A 22312-nucleotide genomic window follows, 5' to 3' on the forward strand; every position below is an offset into this window, starting at 1 on the left:
CCCCCGGAGCCTCGAGTCTTGCCTGAACCTGTAGAAAGAGGGCCCTTCGAGTCCTAGAGGAATTCCCTGGTGACATCATCGGACATGCCTTTTTCAGTGAGAACTGGGGGTTCACTTAGGGATTGTACTTTTTGGTCAACGTGTTAACTTTTCAGACTCGTTGGACAGGTAGTGCTTAGATATCCGGGTTTATACTTATTACACAGCTATCCATACACACAGCGACGGAGAGAGACTCTTTTAACTGATAATAGGGTAATCTTACTTATACCAAAAGCGTTAAGGTCTACGTTGTTCTTACTAGCTTCACATGATAAATACGTTCCCGATTTACGAATGTGTGTGATCACAGCAGAATTTGCAACAGGGTAACTCTCTTAGCAGGCCCCAAGATGATCTTTAACGTCTTTCTCAACAGTTAAAACAACTTTGTTCTTCTGAAGTCCAACAAAGACCTTTTTCTGGAGCTGGGACTCCTAATTGGGACGCTTGGCTAGCGTATGACTGTGACCAGAGTCCCACATTCAGGCTCTCGCACGCAAGAGTTCTGGACTCAGGGCCTCCTCAAAGCCAGCTGCCCAGGTCAGGGACTGACATGACTCGGGCCTCCCGCGTGTTCCCTGAATTGGCCTGCCTGCCAGCTCAGAGAGAGGATGAGGAGCGAATGTGTTTTAAAATGCAAATCAATCGGAAAGCTCTTCCGGGAAACCTGACCCACCTGGAACAGTGTCAATAGTAGAGGGGAACCCCTGGTATTAAATAAAGACCGCCCACCCCAAATTTAGGGAAATTGGATTGTTTCCCTGACATACACGATGATTTCTATCTCTGTCATAGCAGAAGACAGAAGTACAGGAATTGCCTGCTGCTCCGATATTAAGACGAGTTTCAGAAAGGTTCCCTTTTCTCTTCCGTTCAATAGAGAAGCGATAGGAGGGCCAGGAACGCACTGACATTTTCTTGCTCTGTTGGGATTCATTGGATTCCGTTACCATTTAATCTAGCGATTCTGCGCTAGTACTCAAGTGAGAAACTGCAGTTGTGTGTTCATTCCCAAATAATTTGAGTCCACAGCAACCATGAGCTAGTTTCTTCTTAATTCAAGTGGAAATCCAGTTCATTCAGGGGACCTGCTCCGCAGGTGCGGATCTCTGTCTACTTAATGTTCTCTGGAGACGAAGAACAAAGAGCTTGTGACAGGTTGAAGGTCAGGGGTCTCCTGTCCAGATACGTTCTGACAGTGTTTTATTCAATGTGGTGATACCTGGCCCTCCCACGTCCTCGGCACCTGTCGTGCGTTAGGTAACGGCATTTTTTTCCTGAGGAAATGGCTCAATCTAAGATATGGTGTTAGGGTTAGTCTCTCTGCCCTGTTTCAGCCTTTCAACCTCTAATGCGTGTTGCATTCTTTCTAAGTTCCTGGAGGCTGGCCCATTTTCAAGCCTTCGTTACTCATTGCCATTGATATTAACCGTGCAGAAAAATTTAGGTTCACGCCAAAACCTTCCCCAGAAGTTCATAGCAGCTTTATGCATAGGGGACATTATAAAAACCAAAAACTGTCCTTCAGTAGGTAAGTGGTTAAACTCTGGTGGCACTTTGTCTCCTTCTCCCGGGTCCCAGCCTAGGTGCACAGTGTCCCACCATCAGATCATGCCGCCACACACTCACCCCCGGCTCCATTCCCCAGGAGGAGAAGGCAGGTGCAGGAGAGCAGGGCCCTGTGCCCCTCTGGGCGGAGGGGACAGGCCCGCAGCAGCCTCTGTGCTCCCCAACCGCCCACCCTCAGAGGCCGGAGCTCAGTCGTGGTCGTCGCTGCTCTTCCAGACTGTGACAAGGACAGAGGGAGGGCGACGCTGGGCCGAGAGGGTTGCGCAGGCCCATCTCCACGGCAGCTTCAGCAGGGACAGAAGAAGCTCCTGGGGCAGCGTCATCTATTCCCACCAAGAGCTCGGGGTGCGGGGCAAGCTTTCCCGCTCCGGACTCAGGGCCAGCACTGCCCCACACTCCCCTCCCCGCCCTGTGACCTGTGACTCTGTCTCTACACTTCCCGGAGCCTCTGCAAACCCCCTCCCTACAGCCCCAGAAGCTCAAGGGCCAGAGAACGCAGGAGAGGACGGGTGGGGCCCATCCTGGGCTGGGGTCTAGAGGTTTTGCTCATCTGGGAATAGCCTAAAGCTTCCGTTTGTTTTTGTAAGGATGGCGTGATGGGTACTTCGCGTGCAATGAGGGAGTTGGGGCCAGGGCGCGTGAGCCACGCTGCAGTCAGCCTCCCCCCATGGCCCTGCCCCTTCTGGAAGCCACAGTAGACACTCAGGGAGGGCGGAGCCTGACCCTGCTTCTACCCCTAGCAGGGCGAGACGGAGGCCACCAGGTCTCAGGGGAAAAAAACATGTATTTGGGGGAAATCGGGGTTGGAAGGCACCATCAGCACAGAGGGTGAGGTCAGGAGAAAAACCAGAAGTCCTTGGCGAACCCTCAGTCTGTCTCCCAGCGCCCAGACAAAGGATGATACTGTGGATGGCGCCTGAACAGCCCTGCCATCCGACGCCGAGCTGCGTGTGACCCGTGCCTGGCTCTGGGCGGTGGCTGACGCGGGCTTGCCTTTGCAAGGGGCTCCTCTGGTGCTTCCTCCTTGTTGGGCCTCAGGCAGGGCAGGAGGCGTCTCAACATTTTTCTGAGAGGGCTGACGTGAAAAACCTCTTCTTTTTCCGGCAGGGCCTGGAGGGGTTTGGTCCCGAGGGCGTCTCCTGTTCCTCCGACCTGGCTCCAAGACTGGGACCCTGACTCGCCCTCCAGTGTTGCCACCCCACGGCAGGGCTCTGGTGACGCCCCACCTCCACTCTCTTTCAGAGGCTCGTTCCTGGCCATTGCTGACCCTGGACTCAGGTGTAGACGGCCTTGCTCGGCCCCCACGACCGTCCCGCTCTGCCCATTTCTGTCCGAGAGGCTGAATGCGAAGCTCGGAGAAGGCGGCCGGCCCTGCTGTCCCATCAGAGAGGCCTCGGAGGGCCCACAGCCATTGCCAGGTAGGGTCCCTCCCGGGGCCTTCTGGTTTTCCTCACTCACAGGGGAAGTTGAAGGGAGGGGAGGGGCCAGGCGCGGAACTGATGCTTTTGTGGTCAAAGTCTTATGTTTCTCTCCTGGGTGGGGCTCAAGAGGTTTTCCCGAGAACTCTGCACTGTCGGCCTTCAAGCGGGTGCCGGAATCACGGGTGGCAGAGGAGGGAAAAGTAGACCGTGGAAGGGCCAAGGGTTGAGCCTCACTTGCGTTCAGCTCAGCCGACTCCAAGGACGGGAAGGGTGGGCGCCAGCGGACATTCAGCCCAGACGTGATACTGGGTGCTTCGAGCATCTGAGGGCTGCCTGGGGCGTCTTGTTCTTCTTTCTCTGGCCAGGCCTTCGTCTGTGTTCTTTTCCTGATTTCCATCTTGAGCAGCTTTGGCGCATCAGGGTTGGCAAGTGAGGGGCTCTCCGTCTCTCCCTCCCTGTGTGTGGGGCCTCCCCGGAATGAGGCCACTGGTCGGTGGCAGGACAGGTGCCCTTGCTGGGACTGGAGGTGCGCTGACCCGGGGAAGAACAAGACCTTGATCATGTGCCACTGCGAGAGGAACTCGACGCGCCAGCTCATGCGGCCGTGGCCTGAGTTGGGAAATGGCCAAGAGGAGTGAGCTGGAGCTGTGCTCATGGCAGTAGTGTCCGGTGGGATTCTGGTCAAGTCAGCTGGAGGTTCCGCCGGCAGGGTGGAGGCCAGAGGTATAGGGGTGTGGGTCAGAGGCCCCAGGGAATGTGCTGGAGTCATGGTGAGAGTAGCACCTGCCACAGGCTTTCCGCGTGGCTGCTGGGCTCTGGCGTATGCTGTGTTGCTCGCCTCCCCAGGGTAGCCTTGACATGATGAGCGATGGGAGCATCCCTTGGAAGACAGCCTCCCTGGGGAGCTGCGGGAGCCAGGAGGCACAAGCTGCAGCCGGGAGCAGAGGGGCCCGGGACAGCAGGGCAGTCCAGGCGGGGGTGGCCCCTTGGGAGCCATGGCCCTCCATGGCCCCACCTCCACTTCACCAAATTCTCCTGCTCTGCCTCACCGCAGGCCTTTGGCCACCCCTGTCCCCGTGGCTCCCCTCCCAGCTCAGCCCCAAGCTGCCTGCAGCCCTGGGGCCACACCAGAGACTCTGGGAGCAAGAAGTCCGGGAGAGAAGGGCAAGATCCCTTACCTGTGCGAAAGCGACACCTGGCCCCGCACTTCTGCCAGGCCCTTCCCAGCAGCTCTGGGAGCTAGAAATCAGGAGACTGGGTCACAGCACTGAAAGCGGGGCAGGGGCGGTGGAGAGGGCTCTTACAGGAGGCTGCGTGCACTGTGCCTTTAGGGGAGTCTGTTGGGAGGTCAGACTGTCGAACCCGGGCACCAGTGTCCAAGGCCACCGGATCCCTGATGGGGCTGGCAAGGCTGCTGATGGGTTGAGCTATGTCATTGACCACGCGCTTCCACCTCCACCACAGCCCACGTGCCCCGGCTGGACGAGACCCTGTTCCAGGCCCCTCCTGGCCCGGGCCCTGGTTCCCAGCACAGAATGTGGCAAGTCCTCAGGTTTTCGTCTCCCTCCCGCAAACCTCCCTGAGTGTTCTGTTTCCTGAGGGACGGGTTCTGCCCCTGGCATCCTCGAGCCCGTGGAGCTGGGCGCTCAGGGACAGGAGATGGGGGCCAGCTCTGGGGCACGGGGCTGAATGGCAGGAGCTTACCTTTCAAAGCTCCCCTTTTCTTCCTGCTCCTGCTGCTCTTCCCTCTGGGCTCCACTTGACGCTGAAATGAGAGAAAAAAGAAGCAGCTGTGGGGGCTCCCTCTCCTATCTCTGGACCAGCCGTGGACACTTAGCGTTTATGAGGAAGACGACTGCCTGCACTCAGCTCCTGGCGCCCGGGGGTGTTTCTTTCCTTTTACTCGTTTTTGAAGTGGAGACTAGAACGTGAAACGGATCTTTGGTGTCTTCCTTCTTTGGAGAACGTGAGGAAGGATGATTTTCTATGTGAGACCCACCATGGATTTCTTTCGTCACTGTTCCTCTGTTCAAGAATCACGCACATTCGCAGACGTCCAGAAGCCTCTGAGCTTCCTCGGGGAGGACTCTGCTTCCCGAGGCCCGAGCCCCACTCCAGACCCTGCCTGGAGGCTCTCGGGGGCTCAGCACTGCCCTCAGATCAGCCCCGACAGAGGAAAGGCCTGCTCAAGACGCCTGCCCCAGGAAGGCGGTGGGGGAACCAGAGCTCAAGACCCGTCCTCCCACGCAGATCCCACTCAGCATCCCTTCCTCAGCCGCTGGTCACTGGACTGGGGACTTTCCCTGGAGCCCTCTACCACACCTGGACTCCTGCTCTGAGATCTTCCGAGGGAAATCCTCGTGCCCTCTCTAATCCCTGCTCGCCCAGCCTGGCTTGTCCGTGGAAGGAGGATGTTGTATTCTCTGCCAGTTCCGGAGTCCCTCTACTTTGATTCAGAATCTTGGAAATGACAGTAGAACAGAAGAGAGACTCATCTTCTGGTGGGTCTCTGCCCAGGGTTTCTTACCTTCCTTATGTTTCTGCGTTCACAAGGTGGTCGCGAGGATGGATTCCTCTGCAGGGAGGGAAGGCGCAGGAGGAAGAGCCCCAGTCCACACAGGAAGGGGAGGATGGTCCCAATCACCCAGGAAGTGGAACTGGAGCTCGGCCAGGTAGCAAAGAGGCTTTTCAGAAACATGAGAGGATTCTGCATGTCAGAAATGCAGTGCTGCCCTCAGGCAACTGAGCTCTGGGAGTGGCTTGGAGATTATTACCCCAGGCCCCCATGACAGAAGTGCGGCCTTGTCACAAAGGGCTCTTGAGGGCTGCGGAGGGGACAGCAGGGGAGCAGGCTGGACCAGAGCCCCTCCCCCACCCTCTAGCCTACGTCTCCCTCCCTCTACCCTCCTGGGCCTTCGAGACCTTAGCTAGTTTTCTATGTCTTCCCCCTGGAAGCCAGAGGTCACCGGGTTCCTTGCGTCTCCTGGATTCTTGGTTTGAAGCCAGCTATCTCATGGCCTTCGAAAGTCTGAAGTTCTCCCAGGAATTTGATCTAGTTCCCAGGGATTCATACCCTGATCCTCCTCTGTCCTCAACTCTGATTGCTGTTTTCACCTCACCTAGTGACTTTGTGTGTGTGTGTGTGTGTGTGTGTGTGTGTGTGTGTGTGTGAGGACACTGAAGTGCCAGTCTCCTAGCTGATTTCAATTATGCAATTCAGTGTTCTCGACTGTAGTCACCACGCCAGACATTAGAACCTCCGACGTTTTTCATCTGAGAGCTGAAAGTTTGTCTCCTTTCACCTGCCTCTCTCTATTTCCCCCACCCCACAGCCGCTGGCCACCACTTTTCTATTCTCTGTTTCCATGAGTTGACCTTTCTTTTATAGTTTTCCGAGTTCACGTGTAAGTGAGCCCAGGCAGTATCTGTGCTTCTCTGTCTGGCTCGTTTCATTGAGCATAACGCCCGCCAGGTTCATCCATGTTGCGCAAATCTCAGCTCCATTTGTCCACATAACAAGCTTTTGGTTTCGTCAATCTGCAAGTCCCACTTTACTTTGCACTTATTTGGTTTTGAATACGAACGTTGTTATTGTTTCCACCAACCTTTGCCATCTTCACTCCGAACGACTCACCCCCAAATTGAAACTAATCATTTATTATTTAACGTAAGCATACTAAAAGTTTAAGTAATTAAACCTCCCAATGATGTGTTTTGTGTCAGTAGCGTTTCTGCTTCTGCAGTGAGAAAGCCTTTACCAAGACTTATGGCACATGCTGGACACACACACACAGACACACACACACACACACGCCCGCACATACGCAGGCGTGGACACATTGGCACAGAACACTTCAGTATTTTCAAAGCAGAGAATTAAGCATATTCCCATTTTCTTTAATCTCTTATGTCGTCTTGACCCCATTTCTTCTTACTCTGCCTCAAATAGACAGTCTTCAGTTTCCAGAGTCCAGACGGCTGTGTGGCCCAGCCCGAAGCCGGGCACGGCTCGAGTGAGCTGAAGTGCTGCTCTTGAGAGCGGACGTTGGGGCCGGGTCCGTGGCCCCGGTTGGAGTCCAGTCTGAGGCAGCCCTTTCTGGTCTCCCCGGTTTGCCCTCCACGCGATCTCTTTCTCAGAGTTGGCCTTGCCTTCCCCTTCCTGCCCCCTCCGGGCCCCCGGAGCCTCGAGTCTTGCCTGAACCTGTAGAAAGAGGGCCCTTCGAGTCCTAGAGGAATTCCCTGGTGACATCATCGGACATGCCTTTTTCAGTGAGAACTGGGGGTTCACTTAGGGATTGTACTTTTTGGTCAACGTGTTAACTTTTCAGACTCGTTGGACAGGTAGTGCTTAGATATCCGGGTTTATAGTTATTACACAGCTATCCATACACACAGCGACGGAGAGAGACTCTTTTAACTGATAATAGGGTAATCTTACTTATACCAAAAGCGTTAAGGTCTACGTTGTTCTTACTAGCTTCACATGATAAATACGTTCCCGATTTACGAATGTGTGTGATCACAGCAGAATTTGCAACAGGGTAACTCTCTTAGCAGGCCCCAAGATGATCTTTAACGTCTTTCTCAACAGTTAAAACAACTTTGTTCTTCTGAAGTCCAACAAAGACCTTTTTCTGGAGCTGGGACTCCTAATTGGGACGCTTGGCTAGCGTATGACTGTGACCAGAGTCCCACATTCAGGCTCTCGCACGCAAGAGTTCTGGACTCAGGGCCTCCTCAAAGCCAGCTGCCCAGGTCAGGGACTGACATGACTCGGGCCTCCCGCGTGTTCCCTGAATTGGCCTGCCTGCCAGCTCAGAGAGAGGATGAGGAGCGAATGTGTTTTAAAATGCAAATCAATCGGAAAGCTCTTCCGGGAAACCTGACCCACCTGGAACAGTGTCAATAGTAGAGGGGAACCCCTGGTATTAAATAAAGACCGCCCACCCCAAATTTAGGGAAATTGGATTGTTTCCCTGACATACACGATGATTTCTATCTCTGTCATAGCAGAAGACAGAAGTACAGGAATTGCCTGCTGCTCCGATATTAAGACGAGTTTCAGAAAGGTTCCCTTTTCTCTTCCGTTCAATAGAGAAGCGATAGGAGGGCCAGGAACGCACTGACATTTTCTTGCTCTGTTGGGATTCATTGGATTCCGTTACCATTTAATCTAGCGATTCTGCGCTAGTACTCAAGTGAGAAACTGCAGTTGTGTGTTCATTCCCAAATAATTTGAGTCCACAGCAACCATGAGCTAGTTTCTTCTTAATTCAAGTGGAAATCCAGTTCATTCAGGGGACCTGCTCCGCAGGTGCGGATCTCTGTCTACTTAATGTTCTCTGGAGACGAAGAACAAAGAGCTTGTGACAGGTTGAAGGTCAGGGGTCTCCTGTCCAGATACGTTCTGACAGTGTTTTATTCAATGTGGTGATACCTGGCCCTCCCACGTCCTCGGCACCTGTCGTGCGTTAGGTAACGGCATTTTTTTCCTGAGGAAATGGCTCAAATCCAAGATACCGTGTTAGGTTTACTCTCTCTGCCCTGTTTCGCCCTTTCAGCCTCTAACCCGTGTTGCATTTGCTTGTGAGATCCTGGAGGCGGGTTCATTTTCACACCATCACTGCCATTGATACTTACTGGGCAGGCAAATTTCAGTTCACCCAAAAGCCTTCACAGAGAAGCTCATGGCAGGTTTATTTCTAAGGGGTGAAATCGTAAAAATCAAAAAATGTCATCCGGTAGGTAAGCGGTTAAACTCTAGTGGCACTTTATTCTCCTTCCCCGGCGTCCCACCCTAGGCGCACAGTGTCCCACCCACCGTCAGGTGGTGACCCCACACACTCACCCCCGGCTCCGTTCCCCAGGAGGAGAAGGCAGGGGCAGGAGAGCAGGGCTCTGAGCTCCTCTGGGCAGAGGGGTGAGGCCCACAGCAGCACGCGTGCTCCCCACCCGCCCGCCCTCAGAGCCGGGAGCGCAGCCATCCTTGTCGCTGCTGCTCCAGACTGTGACAAGCACAGAGGGACGGGGACGCTGGGCCGAGAGGGATGCGCAGGCCCATCTCCACGGCCGCTTCAGCAGGGAGAGGAGCAGCTCCCGGGGCAGCGTCCTCACCTATTCCCAGCGAGAGCTCGGGGTGCAGGGCAAGCTTCCTCGCCCTCCGGACTCAGGGCCAGCACTGCCCCACACTCCCCTCCCCACTCTGTGACCTGTGAGCCTGTCTCTACGCTTGCTGGAGCCTCTGCAAAGCCCCTCCCTACAGCCCCACAAGTTCAAGGGCCAGAGAACGCAGGAGAGGACAGGCGGGGCCCATCGTGGGCTTGGGGTCTTAGAGGTTTTGCTCATCTGGAAAGAGCCCAAAGCTTCCATTGGTTTTTGTAAGGACGGTGTGATGGGGACTTGAGGTGCAATGGGGGAGCTGGGGCGAGGGCAGGTGAGCCACGCTGCAGTCGGCCTCCCCCCATGGCCCTGTCCCTTCTGGAAGCCAAAGCAGACGCTCAGGAAGGGCGGAGCCTGACCCCGTTCTTTCCCCCTAGCAGGGCACAGACAGAAGCCACGACCTCTAGGGAGAAAACAAGTGTATTTGGGGAAAATTGGGGTAGGAGGACAGCATTAGCACGGAGGGTGGGATAAGGAGCAAAACCAGGTTTTCTGTTCGTCCGCTTGCCCGTTCGGGCAGAGAAGCGTTCCTACGAGGAAAGCTGTGTCAGGCACAGTCTGCTCATCCCGGGAGAGGCATATCTGAGGAGAGCGTGGCGGGTAATGGATTGGCTGAGGCAGCTGCCACCCTCAGCCCAGGCTGGCAGGGTTTGGCCGGGGACCGCGGCTGCCCGGATGGCAGGGTCCCGTCGCCATGCCTGCTCTGATCCATCCCCTCGTATTCGGACAGTTGTGGTCCCTGGAGGTGGGTTGGGGACTGTCCTCTGTGATTGTTCTCCTCTGCTCTGGGGAGGAGGGAACGTCGTGGTGACAGGTATGTCCGGCTTGCCAGGCCTGAAATGGGTTTTGCGATGCTTCTGCTGGGAGGCCAGAAGTTCTCGGCCAGCCTCAGTTTCCCTCCCAGGACGCAGACACAGGATGTCACTGTCGATGGCGCCTGAACAGCCCCGCCATCCGACGCCGAGCTGCGTGTGACCCGTGCCCGGCTCTGGGCGGTGGCTGAGGCGGGCTTGCCTTTGCGAGGGGCTCCTCTGGTGCTTCCTCCTTGTTGGGCCTCAGGCAGGGCAGGAGGCGTCTCAACATTTTTCTGAGAGGGCTGTCGCGAGGATCCTCTTCCTTTGCAGGCGGGGGCTGGAGGGGTTTGGTCTCGAGGGTGTCTCCCACGTCCCCGACCTGGCTCCGAGACTGGGACCCTGACTCCCCGTCCAGTGTTGCCACCCCGCGGCAGGGCTCTGGTGAGGCCCCACCCCTGCTCTCCTCCCGAGGCTCTTCCCTGGCCACGGGGGACCCTGAAGTCGGCCCCCGACGGCCTTGCTCGGCCCCCACGAAGGTCCCACCCCGCCCTTTTCTCTCTGAGAGGCCGCGTGGGAAGGTTGGAGAAGGCGGCCGGCCCTCCTGTCCCGAGAGAGAGGCTTCTGAGGGCCCACTGCCATCGCCAGGTAGGGTCCCTCCCAGGGCCTTCTGATTTTCCTCACACACAGGTGAGGGAGCAGGGAGGGGACGGGCCAGCCTGGGAACTGATGGTTTGGTCGTCCAAGTTAAGACCTGGTCACCCGGAGGAGGCTCAAGAGGTTTTCCCGTCAAGTGTGCAGAGTCAGCTTTCGAGGGGGCCCCAGAATCACAGGTGGCTGCGGGGGGCAGAGGGGACCGTGGAAGGGCCGAGGGTTGAGCCTCACATGCTTCCAGAGCTGCAGGCCCCAAGGGCAGGAGGGGTAGGCCCCAGCGGAAATTCAGCCCAGACGTGATAGTGTGTGCTGGGAGCATCTGAGGAGTGCGTGGATCGTCTTGTTCTTCTTCCCAGACCTCCGTTTGCATGCTCTCCGTGATGTCTGTCTCGAGCAGCTTCTGGGCGTCAGGGTTGGCGACTGAGGGGCTGTCGGTCTCTCCCTGCCTATGTGTGGGGCCTCCCCAGAATGAGGCCACTGGTGGGTGGCAGGACAGGGGCCCTTGCTGGGACCCGAAGTGCGACGGCACGGGGAAGAACAAGACCTGGATCGTGTTCCAGCGGGAGGGGAACGTTTCAACGCGACAGCTCACGCGGCCGTGGCCTGAGTTGGGAAATGGCCAACACGAGTGAGCTGGGGCCGAGCTCGTGGCAACAGGGCGTAGTGGAGTGGTGGTCAGGGCCGAGGGCGGTTCTGCTGGCAGGGTGGAGGCCCAAGGTAGAGTGCGCTGGGTGAGAAGAGCCAGGGAAAGTGCTGGAGCCGTGGTGAGAGGAGCACCTTGCACGGGCTTCCCGCGTGGCTGGCGGACTCTAGCAGACGCTGTCTTGCACGCCTCCCCAGGGGAGGCTTGAGATGTCAAGCGATGGAAGCACCCCTTACAAGACAGCCTCCCCGGGGAGCTGCGGGAAACAAGATGCACAAGCTGTAGCCAGGAGCAGAGGGCCCTGGGACAGCAGGGCAGGCCAGGCCAGGCCAGGTGCGGGTGGCCCCTTGAGAGCCATGGCCCTCCCTGGCCCTCCCTTCACTTCACCGAATTCTCCTGCTGTCCCTCCCCGCCAGGCCTCTTGCCACCCCCTGCCCCATGGCTCCCCTCCCAGCTCAGCCCCAAGCTGCCTGTAGCCCCGGGGCACGTCAGAGACTCTGCGAGGAAGAAGCCCAGGAGAGAAGGGCAAGATTCCTTACCTTGGCGAAAGGGACCTCAGGCCCCCCACTTCTGCCAGGTCCTTCCGGCCAGCTCTGTAAGCTAGAAATGAGGGCACTGGGTCACAGCCGTGAAGGCGGGGGCCTAGGGCTCTGGCAGGAGGCTGCGTGCAGTGTGCCTTTAGGGGAGACCGTTTGAGGTCAGACTCTGGAGCCCAGGCACCAGTGCCCAAGGCCACGGGATCCCTGACGGGGATGGCAAGGCTGCTGATGGGTTGAGGTTTGTCGTGGACCAAGTGCTTCAACCTCCACCACAGCCCACATGCCCCTGCTGGGCAACACCCTGTTCCGGACGCCTGCTGGCCTGGGCCTTGGTTCCGCGCACAGCATCTGGCAAGCACTCAGGTTTTCCTCTCCTTGCCGGGAGCCTCGCTGAGGGCTCTGTTTCCTGAGGGACAGGCTCTGTCCCTGGCATCCTCGAGCCCACGGAGCTGGGCGCTCAGGGACAGGAGGTGCAGGCCAGCTCTGGGGCACAGGGCTGAATGGCAGGAGCTTGCTTACCTTTCAAAGCTCCCCTTTTCTTCCTGCTCCTGCTGCTCCTCCCTCTGGGCTCCACTTGACGCTGAGGTGAGAGAAAAGACAAGAAACTGCGGGGTCTGAGCCCCAAGGCTCCCTCTCCTCTCTCTGGACCAGCCGCAGACGCACAGCGTTTGTGAGCGGGATGACTGCCTACCCTGAACTCCTGGGGCTCTGGGGTGTTCCTTCCCTTTTACTTCCTTTTGAAGTGGATAACTGAACACAAAATGGACGTTTGCTGTCTTCCTTCTCTGAGGATCGTAAGCAGGTCCCCATGTGGGACCAGCGTGCATCTTCTGTCACTGTTCCTCTGCTCGAGAAGCGCGCGCCTTCTCAGAGGTACAGGATCGTGTGAGCTTCCTCAGGGAGGACTCTGCTTCCTGAGGCTACAGCCCCACTCCAGGTCCTGCCCAGAGGCTCTCGGGGGCTCAGCTGTGCCCTCAGATCAACCACGACAGAGAAAAGGCCCGCCTGAGACACCTGCCCCGGGGAGGTGGCTGGGGAACGGGTGCTCAGGGCCTGTCTTCCCACAGATCCCACTCGGCATCCCGTCCGTGGCCACTGGTCGCTGGCCTCTGGGGCCTTTCCCTGGAGCCCTCTACCACACCGGGACTCCTGCTCGGAGGTCTTCGGACCGAAATCCCTGTGCCCACTCTCCCCCCTGCCCACCCAACCTGGCTGGTCTCTAGAAGGATGATGTTCTGTTCTTTCCCGTCCCTGGGGTCCCTCTAGTTGATTCAGAGAAGTGGAAATCACAGTAAAAGAGGAGAGAGACTCGTCTTCTGGTGGGTCTGGGTCCAGGATTTCTTACCTTCCTGACGTTTCTCCTTTTGTCAGTTGGTTGTGAGGGCGAATTCCTCTTGGGGGAGGGGGGGAAGAACAGGAGGAAGAGCCCCAGTCCATACAGGATGCGGAGGATGGTCCCAATCACCCAGGAGGCGGCACTGGAGCTCAAGCAGGTAGCAACAATGCTTTGTAGACGTAAGATAGGAGTTTCCATGTCTCAAGTCTAGTCCTACTCTCAGGCAACTGAGCGCTGGGAGTGACTTGGAGATTAGAACCCCACGCCCTCATCGTGGAACTGTGGCCGTGTCACGGGGGCTCCTGAGGGGGGAGGGGGGAGGGGCAGGCGAGAGGAGGGCAGCCGATTGGACCCCAGCCCCTGCGCCGCCAACTGGCCTCCAACTGCCTCCCTCCACCCTCCTGGGCCTTCTAGACCTTAGCTGGTTTTCTGTTTCTTCCACCTGGAAGCCAGCTGTCGCCCGGTTCCTTGCCTCTCCTGGATTCTTGGTTTGAAGCCACCTATCTCAGGGCCTTTGAAAGTCTGCAGTTCTCCCAGGAATTCGAGCTAGTTCCCAGGGACTCACACCCTCATTCTCCTCTGTCCTCAACTCCGACTGTTGTTTTCACCTCACTTATTGACTCTGTGTGTGCGTGCCAGGACACTGAAGTGCTGCTCTCTTAGCTGATCTCAGTTATAGAATGCAGCGTTCTCGACTCTAGTCACCACGTCAGACATGAGATCCTCAGAGCTCCTTGATCTCAGGGCTGAGAGTTGGTCCCCTTTGACCTGCCTCTCCCTCTCCCTCCCACTCCACAGCCGCTGGCCACCACTTTTGTACTCTCTGTTTCTGTGAATTGACCTTTCTTTTGTCGTTTTTCGAGTTCACGTGTTAAGCGACCCCAGGCAGTATCTGTCTTCCTCTGTCTGGCTTGTTCCACTGAGCGTAACGCCCGCCAGGTTCATCGATGTTGTGCCAGTCTCCACTCCATTTGTCCACGTAACAAGCTTTTGGTTTCGTCAATCTGGAAGTCCCACTTTATTTTACGCTTGTTTGGCTTTGAATATGAACGTTGTTATTGTTTCGATCAACCTTTGCCATCTTCACTCAGGACGACTCACCCAAAAATGGAAACTAATCATTTCTTACGGAACATAAGCATAATCAAAATTTAAGTAACTAAACCTCCCAGTAATGTGTTTTATGTTAGTCGCATTTCTACTTCTGAAGTGAGAAAGCCTTCACCAAGACTTATGGGACGTGCTGGACACACACACACACACACACACACAGACACACACACACGCGCGCCCATACATAACGCAGGCGTGGACACATTTGCACAGACCAATTCAGGCCTTTCCAACCAGAGAATTCAGCACATTCTCATTTTCTCTAAGCTTTTCTGTCGTCTTGACCCTGTTTCTTCTCATTCCGCCCGAAATAGACCGTCTTCCGTTTCCAGAGTTTAGACGGCTGTGTGGCCCAGCCCGAAGCCGGGCACGGCTCGAGTGAGCTGAAGTGCTGCTCTTGAGAGCGGACGTTGGGGCCGGGTCCGTGGCCCGGGTTGGAGTCCAGTCTGAGGCAGCCCTTTCTGGTCTCCCCGGTTTGCCCGCCACGCGATCTCTTTCTCAGAGTTGGCCTTGCCTTCCCCTTCCTGCCCCCTCCGGGCCCCCGGAGCCTCGAGTCTTGCCTGAACCTGTAGAAAGAGGGCCCTTCGAGTCCTAGAGGAATTCCCTGGTGACATCATCGGACATGCCTTTTTCAGTGAGAACTGGGGGTTCACTTAGGGATTGTACTTTTTGGTCAACGTGTTAACTTTTCAGACTCGTTGGACAGGTAGTGCTTAGATATCCGGGTTTATACTTATTACACAGCTATCCATACACACAGCGACGGAGAGAGACTCTTTTAACTGATAATAGGGTAATCTTACTTATACCAAAAGCGTTAAGGTCTACGTTGTTCTTACTAGCTTCACATGATAAATACGTTCCCGATTTACGAATGTGTGTGATCACAGCAGAATTTGCAACAGGGTAACTCTCTTAGCAGGCCCCAAGATGATCTTTAACGTCTTTCTCAACAGTTAAAACAACTTTGTTCTTCTGAAGTCCAACAAAGACCTTTTTCTGGAGCTGGGACTCCTAATTGGGACGCTTGGCTAGCGTATGACTGTGACCAGAGTCCCACATTCAGGCTCTCGCACGCAAGAGTTCTGGACTCAGGGCCTCCTCAAAGCCAGCTGCCCAGGTCAGGGACTGACATGACTCGGGCCTCCCGCGTGTTCCCTGAATTGGCCTGCCTGCCAGCTCAGAGAGAGGATGAGGAGCGAATGTGTTTTAAAATGCAAATCAATCGGAAAGCTCTTCCGGGAAACCTGACCCACCTGGAACAGTGTCAATAGTAGAGGGGAACCCCTGGTATTAAATAAAGACCGCCCACCCCAAATTTAGGGAAATTGGATTGTTTCCCTGACATACACGATGATTTCTATCTCTGTCATAGCAGAAGACAGAAGTACAGGAATTGCCTGCTGCTCCGATATTAAGACGAGTTTCAGAAAGGTTCCCTTTTCTCTTCCGTTCAATAGAGAAGCGATAGGAGGGCCAGGAACGCACTGACATTTTCTTGCTCTGTTGGGATTCATTGGATTCCGTTACCATTTAATCTAGCGATTCTGCGCTAGTACTCAAGTGAGAAACTGCAGTTGTGTGTTCATTCCCAAATAATTTGAGTCCACAGCAACCATGAGCTAGTTTCTTCTTAATTCAAGTGGAAATCCAGTTCATTCAGGGGACCTGCTCCGCAGGTGCGGATCTCTGTCTACTTAATGTTCTCTGGAGACGAAGAACAAAGAGCTTGTGACAGGTTGAAGGTCAGGGGTCTCCTGTCCAGATACGTTCTGACAGTGTTTTATTCAATGTGGTGATACCTGGCCCTCCCACGTCCTCGGCACCTGTCGTGCGTTAGGTAACGGCATTTTTTTCCTGAGGAAATGGCTCAAATCCAAGATACCGTGTTAGGTTTACTCTCTCTGCCCTGTTTCGCCCTTTCAGCCTCTAACCCGTGTTGCATTTGCTTGTGAGATCCTGGAGGCGGGTTCATTTTCACACCATCACTGCCATTGATACTTACTGGGCAGGCAAATTTCAGTTCACCCAAAAGCCTTCACAGAGAAGCTCATGGCAGGTTTATTTCTAAGGGGTGAAATCGTAAAAATCAAAAAATGTCATCCGGTAGGTAAGCGGTTAAACTCTAGTGGCACTTTATTCTCCTTCCCCGGCGTCCCACCCTAGGCGCACAGTGTCCCACCCACCGTCAGGTGGTGACCCCACACACTCACCCCCGGCTCCGTTCCCCAGGAGGAGAAGGCAGGGGCAGGAGAGCAGGGCTCTGAGCTCCTCTGGGCAGAGGGGTGAGGCCCACAGCAGCACGCGTGCTCCCCACCCGCCCGCCCTCAGAGCCGGGAGCGCAGCCATCCTTGTCGCTGCTGCTCCAGACTGTGACAAGCACAGAGGGACGGGGACGCTGGGCCGAGAGGGATGCGCAGGCCCATCTCCACGGCCGCTTCAGCAGGGAGAGGAGCAGCTCCCGGGGCAGCGTCCTCACCTATTCCCAGCGAGAGCTCGGGGTGCAGGGCAAGCTTCCTCGCCCTCCGGACTCAGGGCCAGCACTGCCCCACACTCCCCTCCCCACTCTGTGACCTGTGAGCCTGTCTCTACGCTTGCTGGAGCCTCTGCAAAGCCCCTCCCTACAGCCCCACAAGTTCAAGGGCCAGAGAACGCAGGAGAGGACAGGCGGGGCCCATCGTGGGCTTGGGGTCTTAGAGGTTTTGCTCATCTGGAAAGAGCCCAAAGCTTCCATTGGTTTTTGTAAGGACGGTGTGATGGGGACTTGAGGTGCAATGGGGGAGCTGGGGCGAGGGCAGGTGAGCCACGCTGCAGTCGGCCTCCCCCCATGGCCCTGTCCCTTCTGGAAGCCAAAGCAGACGCTCAGGAAGGGCGGAGCCTGACCCCGTTCTTTCCCCCTAGCAGGGCACAGACAGAAGCCACGACCTCTAGGGAGAAAACAAGTGTATTTGGGGAAAATTGGGGTAGGAGGACAGCATTAGCACGGAGGGTGGGATAAGGAGCAAAACCAGGTTTTCTGTTCGTCCGCTTGCCCGTTCGGGCAGAGAAGCGTTCCTACGAGGAAAGCTGTGTCAGGCACAGTCTGCTCATCCCGGGAGAGGCATATCTGAGGAGAGCGTGGCGGGTAATGGATTGGCTGAGGCAGCTGCCACCCTCAGCCCAGGCTGGCAGGGTTTGGCCGGGGACCGCGGCTGCCCGGATGGCAGGGTCCCGTCGCCATGCCTGCTCTGATCCATCCCCTCGTATTCGGACAGTTGTGGTCCCTGGAGGTGGGTTGGGGACTGTCCTCTGTGATTGTTCTCCTCTGCTCTGGGGAGGAGGGAACGTCGTGGTGACAGGTATGTCCGGCTTGCCAGGCCTGAAATGGGTTTTGCGATGCTTCTGCTGGGAGGCCAGAAGTTCTCGGCCAGCCTCAGTTTCCCTCCCAGGACGCAGACACAGGATGTCACTGTCGATGGCGCCTGAACAGCCCCGCCATCCGACGCCGAGCTGCGTGTGACCCGTGCCCGGCTCTGGGCGGTGGCTGAGGCGGGCTTGCCTTTGCGAGGGGCTCCTCTGGTGCTTCCTCCTTGTTGGGCCTCAGGCAGGGCAGGAGGCGTCTCAACATTTTTCTGAGAGGGCTGTCGCGAGGATCCTCTTCCTTTGCAGGCGGGGGCTGGAGGGGTTTGGTCTCGAGGGTGTCTCCCACGTCCCCGACCTGGCTCCGAGACTGGGACCCTGACTCCCCGTCCAGTGTTGCCACCCCGCGGCAGGGCTCTGGTGAGGCCCCACCCCTGCTCTCCTCCCGAGGCTCTTCCCTGGCCACGGGGGACCCTGAAGTCGGCCCCCGACGGCCTTGCTCGGCCCCCACGAAGGTCCCACCCCGCCCTTTTCTCTCTGAGAGGCCGCGTGGGAAGGTTGGAGAAGGCGGCCGGCCCTCCTGTCCCGAGAGAGAGGCTTCTGAGGGCCCACTGCCATCGCCAGGTAGGGTCCCTCCCAGGGCCTTCTGATTTTCCTCACACACAGGTGAGGGAGCAGGGAGGGGACGGGCCAGCCTGGGAACTGATGGTTTGGTCGTCCAAGTTAAGACCTGGTCACCCGGAGGAGGCTCAAGAGGTTTTCCCGTCAAGTGTGCAGAGTCAGCTTTCGAGGGGGCCCCAGAATCACAGGTGGCTGCGGGGGGCAGAGGGGACCGTGGAAGGGCCGAGGGTTGAGCCTCACATGCTTCCAGAGCTGCAGGCCCCAAGGGCAGGAGGGGTAGGCCCCAGCGGAAATTCAGCCCAGACGTGATAGTGTGTGCTGGGAGCATCTGAGGAGTGCGTGGATCGTCTTGTTCTTCTTCCCAGACCTCCGTTTGCATGCTCTCCGTGATGTCTGTCTCGAGCAGCTTCTGGGCGTCAGGGTTGGCGACTGAGGGGCTGTCGGTCTCTCCCTGCCTATGTGTGGGGCCTCCCCAGAATGAGGCCACTGGTGGGTGGCAGGACAGGGGCCCTTGCTGGGACCCGAAGTGCGACGGCACGGGGAAGAACAAGACCTGGATCGTGTTCCAGCGGGAGGGGAACGTTTCAACGCGACAGCTCACGCGGCCGTGGCCTGAGTTGGGAAATGGCCAACACGAGTGAGCTGGGGCCGAGCTCGTGGCAACAGGGCGTAGTGGAGTGGTGGTCAGGGCCGAGGGCGGTTCTGCTGGCAGGGTGGAGGCCCAAGGTAGAGTGCGCTGGGTGAGAAGAGCCAGGGAAAGTGCTGGAGCCGTGGTGAGAGGAGCACCTTGCACGGGCTTCCCGCGTGGCTGGCGGACTCTAGCAGACGCTGTCTTGCACGCCTCCCCAGGGGAGGCTTGAGATGTCAAGCGATGGAAGCACCCCTTACAAGACAGCCTCCCCGGGGAGCTGCGGGAAACAAGATGCACAAGCTGTAGCCAGGAGCAGAGGGCCCTGGGACAGCAGGGCAGGCCAGGCCAGGCCAGGTGCGGGTGGCCCCTTGAGAGCCATGGCCCTCCCTGGCCCTCCCTTCACTTCACCGAATTCTCCTGCTGTCCCTCCCCGCCAGGCCTCTTGCCACCCCCTGCCCCATGGCTCCCCTCCCAGCTCAGCCCCAAGCTGCCTGTAGCCCCGGGGCACGTCAGAGACTCTGCGAGGAAGAAGCCCAGGAGAGAAGGGCAAGATTCCTTACCTTGGCGAAAGGGACCTCAGGCCCCCCACTTCTGCCAGGTCCTTCCGGCCAGCTCTGTAAGCTAGAAATGAGGGCACTGGGTCACAGCCGTGAAGGCGGGGGCCTAGGGCTCTGGCAGGAGGCTGCGTGCAGTGTGCCTTTAGGGGAGACCGTTTGAGGTCAGACTCTGGAGCCCAGGCACCAGTGCCCAAGGCCACGGGATCCCTGACGGGGATGGCAAGGCTGCTGATGGGTTGAGGTTTGTCGTGGACCAAGTGCTTCAACCTCCACCACAGCCCACATGCCCCTGCTGGGCAACACCCTGTTCCGGACGCCTGCTGGCCTGGGCCTTGGTTCCGCGCACAGCATCTGGCAAGCACTCAGGTTTTCCTCTCCTTGCCGGGAGCCTCGCTGAGGGCTCTGTTTCCTGAGGGACAGGCTCTGTCCCTGGCATCCTCGAGCCCACGGAGCTGGGCGCTCAGGGACAGGAGGTGCAGGCCAGCTCTGGGGCACAGGGCTGAATGGCAGGAGCTTGCTTACCTTTCAAAGCTCCCCTTTTCTTCCTGCTCCTGCTGCTCCTCCCTCTGGGCTCCACTTGACGCTGAGGTGAGAGAAAAGACAAGAAACTGCGGGGTCTGAGCCCCAAGGCTCCCTCTCCTCTCTCTGGACCAGCCGCAGACGCACAGCGTTTGTGAGCGGGATGACTGCCTACCCTGAACTCCTGGGGCTCTGGGGTGTTCCTTCCCTTTTACTTCCTTTTGAAGTGGATAACTGAACACAAAATGGACGTTTGCTGTCTTCCTTCTCTGAGGATCGTAAGCAGGTCCCCATGTGGGACCAGCGTGCATCTTCTGTCACTGTTCCTCTGCTCGAGAAGCGCGCGCCTTCTCAGAGGTACAGGATCGTGTGAGCTTCCTCAGGGAGGACTCTGCTTCCTGAGGCTACAGCCCCACTCCAGGTCCTGCCCAGAGGCTCTCGGGGGCTCAGCTGTGCCCTCAGATCAACCACGACAGAGAAAAGGCCCGCCTGAGACACCTGCCCCGGGGAGGTGGCTGGGGAACGGGTGCTCAGGGCCTGTCTTCCCACAGATCCCACTCGGCATCCCGTCCGTGGCCACTGGTCGCTGGCCTCTGGGGCCTTTCCCTGGAGCCCTCTACCACACCGGGACTCCTGCTCGGAGGTCTTCGGACCGAAATCCCTGTGCCCACTCTCCCCCCTGCCCACCCAACCTGGCTGGTCTCTAGAAGGATGATGTTCTGTTCTTTCCCGTCCCTGGGGTCCCTCTAGTTGATTCAGAGAAGTGGAAATCACAGTAAAAGAGGAGAGAGACTCGTCTTCTGGTGGGTCTGGGTCCAGGATTTCTTACCTTCCTGACGTTTCTCCTTTTGTCAGTTGGTTGTGAGGGCGAATTCCTCTTGGGGGAGGGGGGGAAGAACAGGAGGAAGAGCCCCAGTCCATACAGGATGCGGAGGATGGTCCCAATCACCCAGGAGGCGGCACTGGAGCTCAAGCAGGTAGCAACAATGCTTTGTAGACGTAAGATAGGAGTTTCCATGTCTCAAGTCTAGTCCTACTCTCAGGCAACTGAGCGCTGGGAGTGACTTGGAGATTAGAACCCCACGCCCTCATCGTGGAACTGTGGCCGTGTCACGGGGGCTCCTGAGGGGGGAGGGGGGAGGGGCAGGCGAGAGGAGGGCAGCCGATTGGACCCCAGCCCCTGCGCCGCCAACTGGCCTCCAACTGCCTCCCTCCACCCTCCTGGGCCTTCTAGACCTTAGCTGGTTTTCTGTTTCTTCCACCTGGAAGCCAGCTGTCGCCCGGTTCCTTGCCTCTCCTGGATTCTTGGTTTGAAGCCACCTATCTCAGGGCCTTTGAAAGTCTGCAGTTCTCCCAGGAATTCGAGCTAGTTCCCAGGGACTCACACCCTCATTCTCCTCTGTCCTCAACTCCGACTGTTGTTTTCACCTCACTTATTGACTCTGTGTGTGCGTGCCAGGACACTGAAGTGCTGCTCTCTTAGCTGATCTCAGTTATAGAATGCAGCGTTCTCGACTCTAGTCACCACGTCAGACATGAGATCCTCAGAGCTCCTTGATCTCAGGGCTGAGAGTTGGTCCCCTTTGACCTGCCTCTCCCTCTCCCTCCCACTCCACAGCCGCTGGCCACCACTTTTGTACTCTCTGTTTCTGTGAATTGACCTTTCTTTTGTCGTTTTTCGAGTTCACGTGTTAAGCGACCCCAGGCAGTATCTGTCTTCCTCTGTCTGGCTTGTTCCACTGAGCGTAACGCCCGCCAGGTTCATCGATGTTGTGCCAGTCTCCACTCCATTTGTCCACGTAACAAGCTTTTGGTTTCGTCAATCTGGAAGTCCCACTTTATTTTACGCTTGTTTGGCTTTGAATATGAACGTTGTTATTGTTTCGATCAACCTTTGCCATCTTCACTCAGGACGACTCACCCAAAAATGGAAACTAATCATTTCTTACGGAACATAAGCATAATCAAAATTTAAGTAACTAAACCTCCCAGTAATGTGTTTTATGTTAGTCGCATTTCTACTTCTGAAGTGAGAAAGCCTTCACCAAGACTTATGGGACGTGCTGGACACACACACACACACACACACACAGACACACACACACGCGCGCCCATACATAACGCAGGCGTGGACACATTTGCACAGACCAATTCAGGCCTTTCCAACCAGAGAATTCAGCACATTCTCATTTTCTCTAAGCTTTTCTGTCGTCTTGACCCTGTTTCTTCTCATTCCGCCCGAAATAGACCGTCTTCCGTTTCCAGAGTTTAGACGGCTGTGTGGCCCAGCCCGAAGCCGGGCACGGCTCGAGTGAGCTGAAGTGCTGCTCTTGAGAGCGGACGTTGGGGCCGGGTCCGTGGCCCGGGTTGGAGTCCAG

General features: G+C 56.9%; 3 protein-coding genes across 3 annotated transcripts; all 3 read right to left on the bottom strand.

Annotated features, from left to right (window-relative positions):
* Positions 1-2380: 2380 nt before the first annotated feature.
* Positions 2381-5800, bottom strand: LOC138919934 (spermatogenesis-associated protein 31E1-like). The gene is made up of 4 exons (XM_070246811.1): positions 5560-5800; positions 4737-4797; positions 4211-4271; positions 2381-3937 (listed from the first exon to the last, which is right to left on the bottom strand). Exons 1-4 carry the CDS (start codon positions 5743-5745, stop codon positions 2479-2481), a joined length of 1767 nt encoding a protein of 588 aa, XP_070102912.1. The 5' UTR covers positions 5746-5800; the 3' UTR covers positions 2381-2478.
* A 3795-nt stretch (positions 5801-9595) lies between these two features.
* Positions 9596-13383, bottom strand: LOC138919722 (spermatogenesis-associated protein 31E1-like). Its single transcript, XM_070245920.1, has 4 exons — positions 13164-13383; positions 12338-12398; positions 11819-11879; positions 9596-11535 (listed from the first exon to the last, which is right to left on the bottom strand). The coding sequence occupies exons 1-4, from the start codon at positions 13350-13352 to the stop codon at positions 10113-10115; spliced, it is 1734 nt and encodes a 577-aa protein (XP_070102021.1). The 5' UTR covers positions 13353-13383; the 3' UTR covers positions 9596-10112.
* Positions 13384-17195: 3812 nt separating this feature from the next.
* LOC138919936 (spermatogenesis-associated protein 31E1-like) lies at positions 17196-20983 on the bottom strand. Its single transcript, XM_070246813.1, has 4 exons — positions 20764-20983; positions 19938-19998; positions 19419-19479; positions 17196-19135 (listed from the first exon to the last, which is right to left on the bottom strand). Exons 1-4 carry the CDS (start codon positions 20950-20952, stop codon positions 17713-17715), a joined length of 1734 nt encoding a protein of 577 aa, XP_070102914.1. The 5' UTR covers positions 20953-20983; the 3' UTR covers positions 17196-17712.
* Between the last annotated feature and the right edge of the window lie 1329 nt (positions 20984-22312).

Source organism: Equus caballus, chromosome 21 (genome assembly GCF_041296265.1).
Source record: "Equus caballus isolate H_3958 breed thoroughbred chromosome 21, TB-T2T, whole genome shotgun sequence".
NCBI lineage: Eukaryota > Metazoa > Chordata > Mammalia > Perissodactyla > Equidae > Equus > Equus caballus.

Excerpts from the sequence above, each read along its gene's own strand:
- LOC138919934 (XM_070246811.1), bottom strand. The coding sequence starts at position 5,745 with ATGCAGAATCCTCTCATGTTTCTGAAAAGCCTCTTTGCTACCTGGCCG. Across the intron at positions 4,272-4,736 it reads GAAAAGGGGAGCTTTGAAAG|CTCCCAGAGCTGCTGGGAAG; the intron begins GTAAGCTCCTGC and ends CCTGATTTCTAG. Across the intron at positions 3,938-4,210 it reads CAGGTGTCGCTTTCGCACAG|CTCCCCAGGGAGGCTGTCTT; the intron begins GTAAGGGATCTT and ends TGGCTCCCGCAG.
- LOC138919722 (XM_070245920.1), bottom strand. The coding sequence starts at position 13,352 with ATGGAAACTCCTATCTTACGTCTACAAAGCATTGTTGCTACCTGCTTG. Across the intron at positions 11,880-12,337 it reads GAAAAGGGGAGCTTTGAAAG|CTTACAGAGCTGGCCGGAAG; the intron begins GTAAGCAAGCTC and ends CCTCATTTCTAG. Across the intron at positions 11,536-11,818 it reads CTGAGGTCCCTTTCGCCAAG|CTCCCCGGGGAGGCTGTCTT; the intron begins GTAAGGAATCTT and ends TGTTTCCCGCAG.
- LOC138919936 (XM_070246813.1), bottom strand. The coding sequence starts at position 20,952 with ATGGAAACTCCTATCTTACGTCTACAAAGCATTGTTGCTACCTGCTTG. Across the intron at positions 19,480-19,937 it reads GAAAAGGGGAGCTTTGAAAG|CTTACAGAGCTGGCCGGAAG; the intron begins GTAAGCAAGCTC and ends CCTCATTTCTAG. Across the intron at positions 19,136-19,418 it reads CTGAGGTCCCTTTCGCCAAG|CTCCCCGGGGAGGCTGTCTT; the intron begins GTAAGGAATCTT and ends TGTTTCCCGCAG.